The sequence below is a fragment of the Sinohyriopsis cumingii genome, chromosome 15 (genome assembly GCF_028554795.1).
Source record: "Sinohyriopsis cumingii isolate HCF-2022 chromosome 15, ASM2855479v2, whole genome shotgun sequence".
NCBI lineage: Eukaryota > Metazoa > Mollusca > Bivalvia > Unionida > Unionidae > Sinohyriopsis > Sinohyriopsis cumingii.
Window position 1 is genome coordinate 126,531,884 of NC_142975.1, and position 20,613 is coordinate 126,552,496.

A 20,613-nucleotide genomic window follows, 5' to 3' on the forward strand; every position below is an offset into this window, starting at 1 on the left:
TAATATAGGTCACTACCAGAAGGTTAAGAAAAGTTGTTGTAAACGTTTCAACAGTATCTATGGTAATTAACATGTCTACCATGTCAGTCAACTTCTTGTAGCGTCTCCCGACCTCTGTGCTTGTGGGTAATAAACCTGAAGACCAGAAACTGCACAGTATTAAAAGATATGTTCCCATGAGAGGCGTAGGATGCGAGGGGGAGGGTAGTCTGATGAGGACGAAGATAAGCAAGCAGATCCCTCAGCATAAACTGTAACATGGAGAATAGTCTAGTAACGTTTAGCGTTCGTGTCTCATAAGAGTATTACATATATTTAGGTCCATCATGACTATACGTCTATAAGTTTTACTGCGAACAGACTTTAAAAAACAAGTTAAATTATTTGAGATAATTAAAAAAGATTGCCCGAGAGCAAACAATGAAATTAGAAATGGCATTTTTAACTTGAAATACGCAACCTTAATGTATCAAATGCCTTTTCTTTCAATATACCTAACTTTTGATAAGAAGTGTATTACATGCTAAACATACACGGTAATAAGGAACATTTCAGTGCTTCACCACTTCGAATCGATCTTGCATTTCGTGTGGAATAGTTTCTTCAGATGGAAATGAAACCTATCACTTCAGTGTATGCTATATGTTCAACATTATTGCTTCTTTATAAAGCATCATCCCACGTATTTGCAGGTAAGTCGGAATATTAAATGATAAGTATGTAAGCTGTATATATACGAACAGGGTGATTAGTAACATGTATGACTTTATTCATGTATACTAGTTACTTCATATCTAGAAAGATCGTGCTTTATATAAACTTTTGATTAATGTTACATAATAATAGAATAGACAATTTCTTGAAGTTGACTTCGTTTCGACAGCATTTATCTTGTGCTCAGATTGGTTGTGTCGGGGAAATATATTATATCGTTATCACTCAAATTCACATATAGATCGAAACATTTAATTTAAAGGGATGTGTGCATCAACTATTAGTTAACCTCTTCAACAACCAAAAAAAAATTCCGTGTACTATACATAAATGTGCCTACTATTATCACCACTCGTGGCTCTGGACCTTTTATTTTTAGTCCTGTTGAAGGTTGATGGTTATAATTCTGCATTACACACTTCGTAATTTTAAAATATTTATGTCCAAACTTTTAAATCTGTATTTCAATTACATGTATTGCCAGCACACAAAACTTAATACTTTATGCACTCGAGGAATGACCTAGCCATACAAAAAACATTTTGTCGTGTTTAAAATAGTTGTATACCATTGACAATATGAGCCTATGGGTATTGTGAAGGAGTGATTTTTAGCCCTCTCGGTTGTTTATAGTTTGTGCAAATCCTCATATACAGATGACCTTTTTTTTCAAGATAAAATAAGAAACTCTAGACTTGCTTCCAACGCCGTATATTTCTTACTGAACTGACACGACATGCATAGCATTCCTCGTTATAGACGTTTTTGGTAATACTTGCTAACGTTACATTGAAGCCAAGTAATAATGCTCACTCTGTCTTAATTTGAATTATTCTACGGTAAGCATTTATACTGGTATCATATGAAAATACATAAAATTATATCAAACAGGCATGAGTCCGTTATTTTCATTCTTTCCAGAAAATGGGTTGGTCTTCTCCACTGTTCCATCTCACACGGCAGACAAGCATTTCGCCTATTGTACACTACCCACGACAGAGAAAGGGAATTTGAACTCCACAAAGATGACATGGTTTTACTTCGAAACTTCGGTCCGGCTTTTCTTAAGCTTGGCCATCGATTCTTCTGCACAATGCATATATGCATACGATTATATATGTGGGTGCATATACGTTGGGGAAAAGTTCTCGCTGAAAAAGTCTGCATCGAGCTGGTCAGTGCTACAAGACGGTGTGACTGGTTTATTTGTTAAACTGGCAGCTGATTGGATGAATCACAACATTTACTGGACGGATCAAAACTTTCGTTGGATTGGAATGCGTCCTATGAAGACACGTGATCCGACGATGTATAGGATAATTATAAGCAATGGACTTACCAGTCCACACGCAATAGCATTGGATCCCGCTGCTGAGTGAGAAATTATTGTATTTTCTTTGCATAGCCAAACTTTCGACTCCTATATAAATTATACTAGATCCGTTCTTGACTATATGTTATACTACCTTTACCGTCAGTTCTTATTCTAAATGAGGTCAGGTCGTGAATGATTCGAATGTAGCTATATATTATACTTGTACGGGTTGTCTTGAGAGGAATTCAGATGTATCCCTCAGGAGTATACCGATTGGTTGATACCAACAAAATGACAAACTAGTATACAATTATAATTATCTTGGTACAGAGTGGCATCTTTATATTTGTTCTCGATGATATCTTATATATTTTACAGTGATGAATTCCTATATTTGTATTGCTCATAATCTAATAAAATCAGCAGATTGTGCCTCATTTTTTCCATGATTAATGTTTGTAATTGAATCATATCGCATTTAACTTCTCGATATGCTTGAACTGGAGAAACTGTTTACGGACCCTACCCTATAAAAACTGAATCTATATCTTTCTTAAGAAGCGGGACCAAACGTTGGTTTGCATATTCAAAGTGCATAATTCAGAAATTTGAAGATGTCGTAATCCCTGTATTTCAGGGTTCTTTTTATTAATTCCCTTAATATTTCTCTACCTTTGGATACGTAGATCAAACGAAAGTTTTATGTCAACAGCTACTCCTTTTCTTGATTAGCGTGTTTAAGAATATTTCCAGTAGGATTTGGAGTATACGTAAATGATCACACGTTTTATCCCTAATTATTTTGGATTTACATTTTCGGGATGGGATTTTAATAAGCACCTAATGATTCATTTTTGCAACTTTTATGTTGTTTTTGTTTTCATAGTATCCCCATCAATGTTTTTATCATCATGTTTTTTTATATTATTAGCCAACAAGTAATTTGTCATTTTTATACAGATCGAGAGGTCATTTATGTGAAGCACAAAGTCACCTAGCACTGTACCCAGCATGCACCCTTCATAAATGCCACATGTAGCCACAGATGCTCGACGGGAGCTGGGTGTTAAAAAAAGCATTAATCTGAAGGAAAACAATCATACCGAGTGACAAAATTACTTCAGATTACTCTCATGACCCGTTCTGACATAGGACCCTGTAAACCATACTATAAAAGAGACAAGGTAAGCATTTCCAAAATCTTCGTCCAACCCTTGACCCTCGAATTGCTTCTGCTGCTATTTCCGTCTTTGAAGACACACGGCCATAATCTATAGCTTATTTTACTCCTGAGATATTTGTCTATTCACCAAGCAATAATTAATCTTTTTGAGTTGCACCAAACTAAAGTTACGGACTCCGAAACGTACGAAGTTTGCGAATTTTGCCTGCCTGGACAAAGTTACGCTCATGTAGAACGCAATATAACTGGCTCAAGAGTTAAAAATCGTGGACCGGATGCATAGCTGTTATTTAAATATTACCCTTTGAACCAATCCTATTTCGCCTTTCACGTGCGTGCCGCTTAGTCCGGATATTTTGAAAATGCGTGCAATGTGTATTCGATTTGTGTGGGCTTAGATAATTGTTCTACAGAACTGAATTCCTAACGTTGAATAGAGTTAATGGTAGGTGGGAACATACTTTTGCATCTATCAGTGTTCTCAGATTATTGACGAAATGTATCGTCGAGATGCAAATATAATATTCCTCAGTATAGCAGACCTTGTTACACAGGAGAGTACCCACAGGAGTGTCACTTTGTCCCGGCTAGCAAATTGCGCGAAATTCTTGCGTTTCGGAGCCCGTAACGTAAGTTTTGCAACTCATAAAATTCAATGATGACTTGATGAATAGACAAATATCTCGGAAGTAAAACAAACTATAGATTAGACTCATGTGCCTTCAAAGACGTAACTAGCAGAATGAATGCAAAGGTCCAGCGTGGAACGAGTTTTTTGGAAGTTACTTACTTTTTTTCATTTATAGTATAGTAGACAGGGTGCTATGTCAGAACTGGTCATGGTGGTAATCTGAGACAATTTGGTCACTCGGTATGATTTTGTTTCCTTCAGATTATTGGTTTTTATTCAACTTCTAGCTTGCGTCGAGCACCTGTACATGAAACACAATGCAACTTGGATTGTTCTCCATTTACTATGCTCGTTATTTCCATCGAGGCCTCGGATGCGGGAGGTCGTGGGTTCGATCCCCGGCCGAGTCATACCAAAGACTTACAAAAATGGTACTAACAGCTGCCTCGCAAGGCGTTCAGCATTAAGAGTTTAGTGTTAGGACTGGTCGGCCTGGTGTCAGGATAATGTGACTGGGTAGGACATTATGCTACTTGTCTGCGGCATGATGCCACAGTGCAAGACATCACTATAAACTGCCACATTGCAGACATCGTAGCGATATGACTGAAACATTGTTAAAGTTACGTTAAAAATCCAAATCACATCACATCACATCCATCGAGACAGGAATGTAAAAATTCGTGTTATAATTGTCACCAAAGTAATAAATGCCAAGTTTTTTAATCGGTTGTCTACATCGCTAATTTGTCAAATATTTTCCCATTAATTCCCATTTCTTATCAACGTATCCACCACTAGTATTTAAAAGGTTCATGACGTTATTAATTTTTCAAATTCCCATCTGATCGTCCTCCACTTATAATATAGCCGAAGGATATTTGTTTCCATGTGGTCAGTTTTGTGAAGTTGTACTTCTAATGCTATGTTTGTTTCGCTATTAGAAATATATGTTTTTGGCCCTTAAATCTGTTTAAAGTATCGGCATTGGACAACTCAAGTGATGGAGCATCTACACTTTATTGGTGCGAGTTTGAACTTTCTACCCTTTTGAATCCAAGAATTCATCATTCTCGTCTCTCGTGTGTAAATCCGCCTTCCTCTGCTTCTTCTCGTTCTGATCCTTATTTATCTTCACCAGAACATTTCTACTTGTATGAAAATTCCTGTTCCATTTGCTGCTTCTACCTATTTTACTTTCGCTAAAAATCTCGTGTCCATGCCCCTTTCTTCTTCAATAATTTCCTGCTTAATACTTATGGAAATGTACGGTTCTTATCCATCTTTAGTGTAGATACAAGTTTCATTATTGTGTCTCTGGTTCCCTCATTAAATGTACCAGTAGTTTTCTCGGGGTTTTGTAGCCATCGTTGTTTGGTCATGATTTGTTTGTTTGGTTTGTTTGGTTGGTTGGTTGGCGATGATTGACTCATGATATTTATACCTTGATTACGTTGCATTGACTCAACTTTTTTTCAGTCAAAACACTCTTTTTTACATTATCTTTCAAGTTATTTTAACTATCAAAAATATTGAGGACCACACGATTTGTCTGCCCATCATCTCTCAATTTGAATCGTCATTTCGTTTAATTGGCAATTGCTTTGGATTCTTTTTCTGTGTTCCATTGACTAGTGGTGAACTATGCGGTTTTGTTTTAAATGATCGTTTGTTCATTTTCCTTCTAGACTAATCTTTTGGAGTGACATCGGAGATTCAAGAAAGATCGAGAGATCAAACTTGTCTGGAGGAAGCAGATCGGTACTAGTTAGTCGCGGACTCCTGTTCCCGGTTAGCATTGCAGCAGATAGCACGTCCAACAGAATATTTTGGGTTGACAGTGAACGAGATACAATTGAAAGCATTGGTTACAACAAAGAGCAAAGGAAAATGTTTCTTCGTATGGCGAATACCAATTTTCTTGATATTGCAATATTTGGGGTAAGTCGACTATATTTTAGAATTTGCACTGCTGCATCTAAAATTATGTTAATATGTGTGCTTGTCTTGGGATAAATGTGTATATAGTATGCATGTATTTTATTGCTAAGTAATTAGTTACACGGACCCGTCTATCGATCTGTATCTATAGACAAATCATGCGAACTTACCTATCTACACAATAATGAGAGGTCCATATACATTCACATGATGGAAATGTGTTATGGGATTTTAACTTCTGATGAAACTTAAGTTTCAGTACTTTCCATATACTGATTAAATGTCACTATTATATAATTTCATAATTATGGCAATAGTTGGATTAGTAGTAGGTTGGAGGATAAGGGGACAAGGGATGAGAGGGATAGATCTTCTAGCGGGTTTTGGTTGAATTGTCTTTTTTTCTTCATAACTTCTAAATTAACTGATTTAAGTACCGTGATTTGTTTATTACGCCTGCTTTTCTTTATTAGTAATTGTAAGCGTTTACTTTCTATAAATGTAAGAAAGACTTTATCTCATTTATTCTATCAACGGGTTGCGTTTTACCTTGTCGTAGAATTATGTGGTGAGTTGATTCTAAAATAAACGGAATTTGAAGGCTACATCTGTATATCAAGTTTATTCATATTTCATACATCTTATCTCTTACATGTCTGTACATCAGATACAGTTGTGCCGTTTAAACACATTCCGGAAAAATATGTTTGGGTGTAAACTTCACTGTTGAATCGTTGATACATCGAATACAGCATGCACGTATATACAAAGGTCTTAGTTAAACAAGTGTTAAATACAAACAAATATGCAGAAATATTATTTTGAAGACCAAAATGTAAAAGTAAATATTGGCAATTTATTTGATTTCAAACGATCTGTGCTTTTTATATTTGCTTCTTTTTCCAACCCATTTTTGTCGCCAGTCGAATCTTAACAGCTCAATATTTTGGAATTGTAATGTATATGAAATCAAATGGATCATTAGTCAATAGATCAACCATTTATGTTAAAGATTATATTTCTCGAATGATACCCGCTACTGCAGCTTAGTGACTTTTCAGGTTAGCGTCATTAAATGTAGCCAAAAGTAACCAATTCTTTTCAAACGTGATGTATGTCGACACCATTTGAATCTACATAGAACGTAACACAATCATTAAATATATGTTAAAACGGTAGTCTGTTTAAATCACATTTTTCGAGGCAGCCACGATCTGTGTTTGAGTCCATTTGTTTATTAACATGCACAATTTATTTTAAATATGCCTTTCTGTACTCTTTAGTTTAGTATTTCATAATTGTTCCAGACAGAAGGTGAATATGGGCTTGTTTCCGTCTCAAACAATGTCCCACAATTTTAAAATCTTTATTATGCAAAACGTTTTTCTTATATCAGATAAGATACATTTTTGCAAATCGATTGAATGCAAACAAAAGTTTTTGTTACTAAGGATCGATGAAATCAAGGTTGATATGCACAAGTTACGAATTATACATCTACATGTAATAAATACAACCTGTCTTTAAATATGAATATTCGACAATTATGTTGTCTTATTACCAACTATGAGGCTATGCTGCCATTCATGTTGCTCTTTAGTAGCTATACAGCCATAATACCAACTACTAACAAACGAAACTGACTAGTGTATTATACTGAATAGACGTCGAAAATAATTAAATCTATATATCCCATCAGCCATACGCAACATATAAAAGAAATACACTTATAAGTATTCCAAAAAGCCATTTAAACACACAATGTCTTTAAATGTCTACATCAATACCAACATATTAAATGATATACAACAGTAGGTTGATTATTGTCAATCCCAAACAAGGTACAATTTACCGGAATTCCAAATATCAAGAATAATTGTACACCCATACAAGAATTTTGAAATATGAATACAATTACAAATATATCTTAGCATCATCAAGCAAAACTGGCTTTTAAGTAGACCTACCTGCCAAGGTCTCACACAGTAAATATGCATCCTATAAGTACTTTAAAAATCGTGCAAGTTCCAAGGGTAACGTACCTGTGCAAATCATGAAATGTACGTATCCCGCTGCCAACGACTTACAACGAGATGTACTAATTACTAGGCAACTATTAGTTAATGCAAAATATATAAATAAAACTACTATTGCTAACGCAGTACGCGACAACGAAATCCATTAAACCCAATCGTTATAATGCATCAATAAGTTATTTCTTACCTTATTTCGTGACAATCTCAATGTCCATCTTCGTAGTCTAAATGTATGATGGAGAAAGAGTCAGACGTAGTCCATCTACTTAATGTGTCGACATTTTCTCTTTTTTCCAGAACCTGATGTATGTTTTAGATTATGAGAATACATCAAACGGTTTACACATTTTCAACAAAGTAAACGGCAAAGAACATGAATTCATCAGGAATAAAAGAGATCATAAATTAAACGCGATAGCAATTTTGCGGTCAGCGGAGAATAATAAGACAACAGGTAAATGCGAATAATGCATTTAAATACCTTAAATATTTACTATTTTAGTGTTGTTATATCCTTAATAATTTGTTGAAACCTACGTTTTTTAACATTAAGTATGTAAATGTACGTTAGTAGTTGCGTAAGCCAATTTTGATATCGAAGACTTCAAATGTCACTCTTAAATAACTTTTGTGAGTATGATGACGTCAAACTATGCGTGTTCATGTTCACATTATTTATTTCTAATTCGTTTTGTTTCACTACGATACATACTAATTGTCTGAACATTAGACTTACAGGAATGCAAACAATTATTATTATTTAGAATACTATTTTATTCACCAACATATGTATTTTAATTTCGAATCAATTCGTAGCATAGCTTCAGTGAAATTAAATTTCACTGAGTTTCTAGAACAATGATGTTTTAGAGGGTTGTTCTGAAGTTTGTAACAAAATATTCATAACATAGTCTTTATTTTCAAGTGTCGTTTAAACATTTTGTCTCAAGTCTGTATAAAGGAAGTTTAAAGCAATTTATGTATTGTTACTAAACAGTATCGTTAAGTATCACCAGGCACATACTTCATTTATTTTTCCACTCTACCATTTTAGAGTGTAAGATTTCTTCATAGACACATCACAACAGGTACTTTTTTAAAATATTTATAGAATATTGCACGGCCGCTGCTTGTGAGCATTTTTGTGTAAGTGATAAAACAAATGCAGAATGCCAGTGTAAGGAAGGCTTTTGGCTGAACAAGGATGAAACAACTTGCTCGGGTAATTTCAATATTTAACTTTCCTTATAGAAAAGTTGCAACTTAACAGTTAGAATATAGAACAACGCATATATTATGCAGAACTTAGCGTTCTTTCATTACTTATTACCATTTATTTGAAAGAAAATGACATCGAAATGAAATGTTGTTTAGAGCCCACATGGTTCTAAGCCATCCGGAGATAGATTGTCACTGGTAATTTAATAGTTGATATAATCTATTATCTCAAATATGTCAGATTGATAGATAATCTATTATCTCAAAGATGGGGGCCCCGAGTGGCCGAGTGGTCTAAAGCGCTCTCCGTTACTGATCACTGCGATCTCACCTCTGCGTAGGTTCGAGTCTCGGATTCGGCCAATGTGAGTATGTGAGAAAGCTTGTCAGTAGCTTCTCGTGGGTCGGTGGTTCTTTCCGGTGTTTTTCCGGGTTCTTCCTCCAACATTAATACTGGCCGCCATGTATAGCCTATCGTGTGCTGAAAAATGGCGTTAAACCCTACAACAACAAATCTCAAAGATGTCGTTCTAAGCATCGTAGAAAATGATACCATGACTTCGATGGCGACAGAATGAATTTTTGATTGAGTAGTTGAGAAGACTTTGATATCTGTACTTTGTCATGGCAGGATATAGATATTATTACTATAGCATAGTGTGTGTGTGTGTGCGTGTGTGTGTGTGTGTGTGTGTGTGTTCCAAGTATAACGTTTAATCATTACAGTGCACATCCGTTTCCATTTATGGATAGTTTTGCTGTAAAATTCTAGACAGAACACAAAATAATTAATAACAGTTAAACATCAATAAATACAGTTTAAAGATATTTAAACAATATTTCTAGCTCATTGTCCTTCATAACGTTTTCTAGCCATAATATAAACGTCTCATATTTTTTTACTAATTGTGTCAGCAACACGCAGTGGTTTCCATAGGGGTGTCGGCTACAGCAACGCCACAAGCATATGCATGGTTGACATTTTTGAAGTCTCCAAAACAGTAGAAGAAGATCGAGAGAATTGTTTCCTGCATGCGACAGATATACTGTACTTTGAGATGGATTTGATCAACAATGAAATCATTATGGCCAATGGATCAGGACTTTTTAATCAAAAACTGGATAATTCTGAAAAACTGAAATTGTTACTGGGTATATCAGGACAAATCAGTGGTTTGTATTGTCCTTAGAAATAGTAAAGTTGTTATTATGTACTTTCATGCATGATTTACGCTGGGTTTAGAAATATCGGATAAAGAGTCGTTGTTTAAATTATTTCATTTTCTTATTGATTCACTTGAAGCCAATTTACTTTGGTGTGTCAATTGCATACCTGATTTTCATTTGCAATCTTTGCACGCTACTGCATTTTCAATTGAAAATATGAATGAATTTTTATGTGATATGCTGCACGACTTTAGTAGTGCAGTTTAGCTCAGAAAAAATGAGTTAATATTTTCAATTAGCGCTGTATTAATCTTTGTATTATATACACGTTTTATAACCTTTGGCTGGGTAATAAAATAAATGAACTACAAAAATCAAGTAGCTGAGTTTCTGCTAAATGCCAAAGTGAACATAGCTGTAGTTATAAAACATACACCATAACATTATTCATGCCAACATAGTATCCGCCAGCGACATTTCAAGTTGATAGCGAACTGAGCGCTCAGGCATTCGTTTAAAAAGGAAATCTCAGTTTGTAAAAATTGAAATGTTAGGTACTATATTGAATTATTTTCCCAGTTGTTGTAAAACAGAAGGACTTGGTTTTTTAATTGATCCAACTAAATTCTACCTCTTTAGTAATGGTGGACTGGAGTTATTACCTAGGTCAATTACATAAGACGGTTTGGCATCGTAAGCAAGTTACACACTTGTTTCTGATCTTGTGATTGATGGAATCATCCTTTGGGAAAAGTGAAATTCTTTTATTTGAAATTCTCCATTGATACAGGTTTAAATATCTTAGAGGCGATCAAATTCCTTTCATTTTGGGGTGCAGTAAATTTTCTTCGCTATACCATTCTGTCCTTATTTTTAAAGAATCTAGAGAACATACCTATTCACTTTGCAAATGATTATGAACATAGCTGCCCAGTAAGTATTTAAATGATTAATCAGGATACTTTCAAGGGAGGGTGTATCAGGAATATTGTCATCAAGCCGTTGCTGGATATTGAGGATATCATGTTCAGTCGCTTGGTGGTTAAGTTTCCTTTGAGATGCAGTAAACCCATTTACATCACCAGCTGTATTTCTACATTCAAGTGGCACAAGTTGCTTCTGTAGTTTATGCACAAACAAATCCAATAAATCAAAATGGCCGTCAGATGCAACGTAGGCGTCCATTCCTTGTTTTCAATAATAAAAATAGTTCCTGATACTCAATATTCTGTTTTAGACATACCAGTTTTGCTGTATGAAGCAATGCGATGTGGAGAATTGCTGCACAATTAGGGCATCATAAAATTATTGAGAATCTAATAAAACTGTATATAGTAATGATCTATGCATTTTTATATCAGACAATTATATTTAATTTAATCAACTTGTAGACAGACGTAGTACGTATATTTCTAAATTTGGTTTTGGCGTCAAAGGAATTCCATTCAGATAGGAAAATAATGCCGATTGTATGACAGACACGACAAGTCGAAATGGGGTATTTGGGGAACCTTTTTGTTCCACATCTCCCAATTCATAACGTCACCTTAAAACTAATAGTTTATAAAGTAATTATTTATTAATTCGGGATGAAGGAAGCTCCATACGACTCAAGCGTTTATGAGATGTGAGTGCTGTATTCAGATTCATGCTTGCTCCAAAAAAATGAATTCAGGCAAATATAATATCATACTCGCAAACATGGATGTTGACTCAACAAGGGATGGACATGTGCTCAACATACATACAAGATTTTAATGAAAACCATCATGATCAGATAATATTAAAAAATAAAGCAAATATGCAGGCTAATTCAGCTATTTTAGTATGGCATTTTCTTATGCGATCGATTATGTTCATACTTTTGTGAAAGTATGTTTCTATCTATGTGTTTATCAGCATGCATCAATACCGATTTTCAGGTACCTTTTTTCATACTGATAAAGTGGAATCACTTCATTACCATTAAAGCACAACTCTTGTTGTATGGTACACTACAAAACTCTGTATGTGTATGCATCCTTATATTGTTATCACGTCTATTCCCGCTTGCCTTTCAGGCCTTGCTCTCGGCCCAAACAACAGCGATATTTACTGGCCTGTGCAGGATCATGGAAAAATAGTGAAGTTCTCGAGATCTAATAAAGCCAGTTCGATAATTTGGACCGACTTGGAATCTCCGCGCGATCTAGTCATCAGCCCAATAGAAAAGTGGGTACCTAAAAGCAATGCTACAGACATTTGTTTCTGATTTGTAGTTAGATTCCGTTACTAAAAGATGCTTTCCTATGTGAAAATATAGTGTGTAAATAATTTCGAAGACAAGTTGGATACGTTAAGAAAAGAAGAAATCTTGTCGATTCGGTGATAATGTAATAAATTTCATAAATACCATTAAATGTATTAAACCCATATTGCATACCTTAGAATTTGTTTACCTAAGTATATAAAGTAAACACAATAAAGTACTGATTCTTTACGTTTCTGACGCAAACTGTAAGAAGCCGTATCTATCTTGTTAATCTGATGTTGTTTGATCAGAATACAATTTTAGAATAAGGCCCTAAATGTCATCGTCAGTATGGCATCTTGAAGTAATATTTAAACTTATCAAATAAAGAAACATAAAACGTTGAATGTGATCTTCTGAAACATAATGGGTATTTACTTACAAGAATCTAAATTCTCTTCTTTTCCATTCCTCTATAACGGAAGTGAGAACGCAGAAACTGTGACATAATTACCTAAACACCGAGTTTATACATTCACACGAAACGCTACATAAAATGATAAAAATACCTTCCATAACATCTGTAATTGTTAGCTCTCAGTTGTGGGTCTAACGAGAGAGCTGTCATACGTTCGCATCAGCAATTACCAAAAGAAGGGTATTATCCTTGTCTAACGTTGACGTTCGCACGTATCAATAGATTCATACATTGAGACATTTCCTCAGCTCCCTTAATTCATTTTTTCAATTTAATAGACCAGTTAACTCTGAGTATTTGACCAAATTTGACATAAATAAAATGCTTAATCAATACAACGTCATCAGCCAGGACTCTGCGGTAAATGAACGTCACAACGAATTGACGAGATTTTCTAAGAGTAATTAGAGAGGATTCTTTGTATATATTGCTACCTCGAAGGACCATCACGTCATGGCCGTGCAAGATATTTTGTTCAAAACACTGACGAGTAAAAGGGTCATTGCTTCGGGCTTTACCGATGGTATTGTTTCACATGGAGACACACACACCCAGATCTCACGCAGATATATATTATTACGTTTGCACGATGTAGTTTGCATTAAATTCTACCGTGCACGTTTGCATAACTGCCTGTATGAAAGATAATTTTGCATGAAGTCATAAACTATCTCTCTTCTTATTCTAAATATATCGAAAAATGTGTTAGTTGCGCTTTTGAAACACCAGAAAACCCAAACGATTTAAGATTAAATGTCAAGTTGTCTATCTATTGTCATATATATATATATATATATATATATATATATATATATATATATATAGTGTGTGTGTGTGTGTGTGTGTGTGTGTGTGCCATTGGACTATAAAGCGATATAGTGTAAAACCTTTGTAGAAAATTAAGAATTTCATCGACTGTATAATACAAAAAACAGTTGAAAGCTCTACAATTTCAAATAAATTCAAGAAATTTAATTATCTCAACGAGCAAAATTTTTCGCTTCGGCCATATTATGTCGCCTGACAAACTGTGTAAAACCATGCTATAAGAGACATTTAAACTGTCTAAAGATGGTACTACCTTTGTTTGTTTGTTTACCACCTTTACGTTTCACACAGTTACGTAGTATTATCAGAGAATACTCAATATAATAGCAGGAATATATAATATTGTTGCAAGGTTGAACATTTGTTTTGGTTACTTTCTTAACTGTGTGCGATGTAGTAGCCTTAGATAACAACCAGGGACGTGTGGTAGTTAGTGATATTTGTAACAATTAATGACCTACTGTTATTTCCATTTCGTTCACTACGCAAATATGCATGCCTAAGCAGTGGCCTCATTTCTTCACTTGAAATAGACAAAGCATGTTGCAATAAAACACCATAAGGAGAATGAAGCGTCTAATTCCCGTAAACCATATTATTAAGAGAAAAGCAGCGTAAAGTCAGATGGAGGATTTGAAGCTAATAAATTAAAGTAAAACATGACCAGAGAAAGACTCGCGAATTCTAACAATGAATAACAATGAAAGAGACATTCAGCCTGGCAAACGAATTAAAGTTGACGAAAGAAGGATATATTTGACATGGCGAAATAGATAACACAGAATGAAATTAGTACATAATCTTTCAGTTACAAAAAAGCTTGAACATAATGAACCGGAACAAAATATAGGAAGATCTAAAAACAAGTGCTAGATGACCTGGAAAATAACTTCGAAGCACAGGAAAAATGAGGAGCTAATAGGGCCAAGAAAATGATGTTCCTTGGGACATTAATTTGCGTATTTTAAATATGTGAGACAAAAGGTCACTGCAAATAGTATTTACCACTGATGTTTAGACACAGTGGTAACAGCTATTTTTATCATGACGATACAGACGGTGGCTTGCTATAAGATAAGGTAACTGTTTAAATTCTCACAAGAGGAGATAACGAAATTGTTGTTAACAGTTGCTATAATTACTATTGATTTTTTAATTGTACACAGTTTTTGCTAGTATAAATGCATCTTATAATAAACAGCATTTATGCGTGTTTTGAAACAAGAACAGTTCTAAAATTGCACAACATAAAGCAAGTGATAGTTATTTATGATGGCAATTTGGACTTCGTACTTGTCAAAGAAGATCATTCTTTGAATATATACTCATTCACTATTTATTTTTATATCAACACAGCAGCATATATTCGTCATAATTTAAGAAATTGTAACCTCACAATTTAATCTAGTAGATGTTTTCTTCGTTTATCGATCGAAGGTAACTACAGAGGTAATACGACTGGCGGTTCGGCAGTGCGTATATTATACTGCAATAGTTTACTTTTCCTATGTTTTGTGTTAATAATGTTAAATTACATATACAACTGAATACTTATGTGATTTTGCAGGCGACTCTTTTGGATATCTGGTCATGAATCATCGGTACGTATTGAGTCTTCTGACTTAGAGGGATTTGTAAAGAAGACCCTTATATCTAGTGGGCATTTGGACGACCCGAGATCACTGACAATATGCCATGCTGACTTTCAGTAAGTATAAGAAGTATACGATTTTATTTTGAAAAGCAATCGATAACAACTATAGATTTCACATGTTTTGGTCGTACGTAATGACACAGTCTCATAGTCTATTAAGCTAATAGTGTATATACAGCATACGCACATATCTTGTTTAAATGTAAATGAATCAGAAAGTAAACTACTTGAAATGAGAAATGTGCAAATACTGTCACACACGCTAATTCATAAACTTAACTTTGTAATAATTCTTATTCTGTAATTAAAGAAAGCATTTTGATAACATGCCTTTAATTAATAGGATAAACAAGAATCTTGCATCCATAGAGTATAATTTCTATTTGTAATAACATTTTTGGTTCTAAATCAAATTAAATGTTTGGTTGAGTCATCTTCAGTGCGTATTAAAGACGTAACCTAACGATGTTTAAGTAAACATTATGAAAATATAATCAAGACAACTTTTTCTGACTTATATTCTTTCCACTTCAAAATATGAATTTGAATTTGGTCTTGGTGTACAATTACCGATTCTGAAGAAAATTTACAAGTAACATCTCGAAGGAACTTGTTTAGTTCTTGGTCTATTGAAATATGCAAGGAGTGAAGCATTATTTGAAACAAGCTATCCTATCTTTGAAGGAAAAACACTCCATAAAACCATAAAACCATTTATCGTTTTATATAAAAGCATTAACAAACTAAGTCTATATTGTACAAGGAAATATTTTGTAATCTGTCTAAAACATATAGTAGTCTGCAACTTGAATAGCTTAAGCAAACTTCTTTAATTTCGATTTCTAATTATCTCTCTTCTATGTAAACGATGTATGAGAGAAAATATGAAATTTGTAATTAAAATTAACCGATTTAGACGTGTAATGTCTCATTCAATTCTTCATGCACTAATTGAGACTAATTTTATCTCTTTAACACTCCTTTCATACTTTTATCAATCTAACCACAAAAATCCTCTATATATGTTGGTTAGATCAAAAGTTCTGCAATTACGCTTTGTCAATGCATAGAAGGTGTACTTCATCGAGAACATTAAACTACTTGCGTTTTAACCCACGGGATGAAATGTATCAGTTATTCATTTGTAGCAAGTAAATTTTCATTTTATTATCTGCTCTAGAGTACTTGTTAACTAAAGTGCACATACCTAATTAGAAGATTTTTCACTGTATCCCGCAATATAATGTAAACTGTTAAACAATTTAATTATATTCTGTTATTTTTATAATTGCACATTAAATATCATTAGCAACTCAATTCTGTTTTCTAGTTTAAGGCAAAAGGCACGTAAGATTATAAACAGAAATATCAATTACTTTGTGAAATTCTAACACATTGCTTCTAAATAACAAGTTGCCGTGTTAACGTCAAGACCCAGACAACGACATAAATGGTATAACACCCTCCTTTGTTCGCATTTTATATTAATGTCTATTAAAAGGATTTTTTTTTTAAATCTGTAATTCACTGCAATGAATTAAGAAATTGCTTCGTTTGGAAAATCTACAAATTCGTAGACTAGCATCAGACAACCGTCTTATTCTTTAATGAAAGTAAGTAAGGCTGGGTTATGCTGTATTGCCATCAGTTTCTGGTATGTGATTATTCCGTTATAGGTTGTACTGGATTGATGGAGCCTATGTTAAATCTAGCGGTTTAGACGGATCACACATCAAAGCGATGTATGATCTCAAGAGAATAGTTTCTTTCCTGCGGCCATATAGAGTAAGAATATTTCTCTATTCATGAAACTATTTTTTAACTTAACACAAGACTTCAATTATAATACGTTGTGTCAGCAAGGGCGGTAATAAAACGCTGACCAGTCTAAACAGAGTGAAACAAAAACATATATTTATTTGTTTTATAATATCGACAAGATTTTGATCAATAAGACATTTTTCCGCAGATACTAAATATAATATTCTGTTCAGTTAAAAATCCCAATAGGAAATGGGCCATGGTATTGTAGCGTGGAGAATCATATAGGATTATGTTATTCTAATAATGAGTACAAAATGTATCATTTGATGAACTACTTTGCATGATCTATTTAATTTGCAAATAACATGTCAGACATTGTGGTAAATTGTACAATAAATAGATACTTATTCGCACTTTCCTCGTGTTATTTTATTTTATTTTTATTTTTATTTCTTTAATATGAACTTTCAATAGAACTTTGGGAAAGAATTGTGATTATAAATTTTGATTGTAATTCCTGTTATGCAGGGATTTCTTATTCAAGTGGTATCAACACATACTTCATCAGAAATACTTTCTAGCCTCAAACAATCAGCTGCTCTTGTCAGCATCCGTAATAGTGTTGGCAAAGTCACGGATATACGTGTGTTTGACCCTACATTCCAAAAGGGTAAGTGCATTGTATGTTACATATGCAAGACATAATATCGCCTTAAGCAATTGATTGGTTAGTTCCCAATCTTGTCTTAAAAGAGTGATAGACATAGTGTACATTTTTTCATATCATCTCTGTAGAACACTAATTACCGTATGCCAGATATATGATGCTCTTATGCAACTGGTTTCTCAGTTAGATTACCCAGCTAATACCATTAACTTTGCTGTATTAGTAAGAGAGACATACTGTACATCGTTTCGTGTCATCACTGCGAAATGCTAATTAGTACTTGCAATTTATTCGAAACTTATTTTCTTTTTAAAGTGAGTTCTGTCTGACCACTCTATTTTACATTATACACAATCTCCATACTTGTAAATATGATACAATATTACACAGTCTGTACAACTTTATCACCGTTCGGTGTAAGCTTGTCCAATATCTGTAAATGACCTGATTAGGACTAATTGTTATCATGTTAGGTGTCCAATGAAATGTACTTCGCCGGAAACATGACTCATTCTCTGAGGCTTCTCAATATTCTCTAGTAAATATTTCAGATAAATGTAATTTTCATCATCTTGAATAAAACAAAGCATTTTCATTCTGTAAACCAAACTATTTTTCTATAGCATTAACTTTGTTAAAAATGTGCACCGTTCTGCTTTTCCTGTAGATACATCTTAGGAAAGTAATATCATGTTCTTACATTTTTTAACGAAATAGTAGGCAATATATATATATATATATATATATATATATATATATATATATATATATATATATATATATATACACAAGATACAGTTAACAATGTTAACAGGAAAACTATTCCTTAAAGGCAAAAAATTACTTAGATTGTGTGGAAAATGTTTTTAATGGCTTTATTAACAGTAAGGTAAATGTTAAAATATTGCTTACAGAGAGCGAGAGGGAGAGATAGAGAGAGAAATGTATTAGATGTCAAATGCTTTTGGACACTAGAACCGTGTATAAGTAGCAAAGTTACTTTTATCCTTGATTGTTCCCAAGGCTTTGTCTTTCTGTATCACATTGATACAGCTGAGTATTTCATTGGTTATAAATATTTACTTCAAATAAGTATCCAATCTTTGTTCTACTTTTTCAGTTGTATTATTCAGCATTATAATACAAACCTGTGCTATCTGGAACATACTGCGTGCACTGTTAATTTACTTTCTATTTCTAGTGCAATGTTCCACCATGGATTGTGACGAACCCGACTTGAGAACAAATGAAGAATGCAAATTTGGTTTTCATCGTGATGATTCTGGAGCGATTTGCAAATCATGTGAGAAAAGAACAAAATTATGTGTTGTATTGTTCTGTCATTGTCTTAGAACTGGAACATATGATATGGACTGACTAATTCATGATATTGTCTTACTGACTCTTTTCTTATTCTCCTAAGGGCAAAGGTGAACCAGTCAAGAAGACAATTAATAACTGTGCTAGAGTTTATATTAAGTTTTTTTTCTGATATATTTGGGACAAGTATCTTTCCATAAACACTTTAATGAATGTATTAATATCTCAAATATTCTAACGCGTATGTGCACAGATGAAACGATGGATGGATGAGTAAGTATATAAATGTTTTATTTACTGATTTGAACTTTTCCCATTATTATGAAGCATAAAGAAATTAGAATGTCTAATAATACGATCCTTGAACAAGAATTCCACAATTGGTTAAATATGACTTTGTATCTGAACTTTCGATCCAAACCAAAACCAATTTTCTCTCAAATATGCAAAAATAAAATACGACTGTAAATGTTTGCCTAGCTAAATGTCTTTAAGCAATATCATTTTAGATCGGTTAATTAATGATGAGAGAGGTTTTCTTTGTTTCTAGCATTAAAAAGAATCTTTAATGGAAATATCTATAGATAAGTGTTTAGAGCCAACATTGAATGCCTGAGAGATTTTCTGTCTGAAAGAGAAAGGAAAGATGAAGTTCTCATTATGCTCCAAATGCAGTTCGATCCGTTTATTGGTCACCATTGCTTCAAACGATGACGTTAATCAAATTTGAAAGCAACACCCCATGTTGATTATCAGATAACATCCGTGATGATTAGAGAGAAATATAATTTTCCATCAGTTAGATGCCTTAGTGTATATATTACCTTTTTCATAGAACCACAATGGGAATTTGGATTCGTTCTTGCTGCTTTATAGTACTCTGTTAGCCATTAACATATGGCAGACCTATATAATGCTCAGACGAATTTCCAATATGTTATATATCACGGGGATATTAATGATATTCGCTGAGCACAATAGTCCCTAGGTTCAATGTAAAGGTGAAAAAACCTAATTTGCGTTTGTACAAGAAATATTTGAAATACTGATGGAGGATCAATGCAAGCAATATCAACAAAGAGCAGCGGAAGAGCAACAGGCATTGAATTTAACCCGGCCGAAATAATCTTATGGTGTGAAGCCGGAAACGATTTGATATATATCCAACAAATTTTAAGCATATATTGTCTTTCAATTTAGTGGTCACATTTGTACAATTATTTATTCGTATTTCAGACCCTGTCAAAAATAATTACATACTGGTATCAGACCATACAGAAAATATGATATACCAATTGGTGTTAGATGGAGGATCAATACAAGCAATATCAACAAAGAGCAGCGGAAGAGCAACAGGCATTGAATTTAACCCGGCCGAAATAATCTTATGGTGTGAAGCCGGAAACGATTTGATATATATCCAACAAATTTTAAGCATATATTGTCTTTCAGTTTAGTGGTCACATT

At 33.8% G+C, this 20,613-nt stretch overlaps 1 protein-coding gene across 1 annotated transcript; it reads left to right on the plus strand.

The window, feature by feature from the left end:
• Window positions 1-555: 555 nt before the first annotated feature.
• LOC149782710 (vitellogenin receptor Yl-like) lies at window positions 556-20,603 on the plus strand. Its single transcript, XM_089935171.1, has 12 exons — window positions 556-692; window positions 1,636-2,089; window positions 5,532-5,784; window positions 8,118-8,274; window positions 8,932-9,042; window positions 9,954-10,211; window positions 12,266-12,416; window positions 15,309-15,449; window positions 17,072-17,180; window positions 17,688-17,829; window positions 19,028-19,129; window positions 20,383-20,603. Exons 1-12 carry the CDS (start codon window positions 608-610, stop codon window positions 20,601-20,603), a joined length of 2,184 nt encoding a protein of 727 aa, XP_089791297.1. The 5' UTR covers window positions 556-607.
• The last annotated feature ends 10 nt before the right edge of the window (window positions 20,604-20,613 follow it).

Coding starts and splice junctions, on each gene's coding strand:
- LOC149782710 (XM_089935171.1), top strand. CDS start 608: ATGGAAATGAAACCTATCACTTCAGTGTATGCTATATGTTCAACATTA. Junction 9,043..9,953: donor GGATGAAACAACTTGCTCGG/GTAATTTCAATA, acceptor TAATTGTGTCAG/CAACACGCAGTGGTTTCCAT. Junction 12,417..15,308: donor GTCATCAGCCCAATAGAAAA/GTGGGTACCTAA, acceptor GTGATTTTGCAG/GCGACTCTTTTGGATATCTG.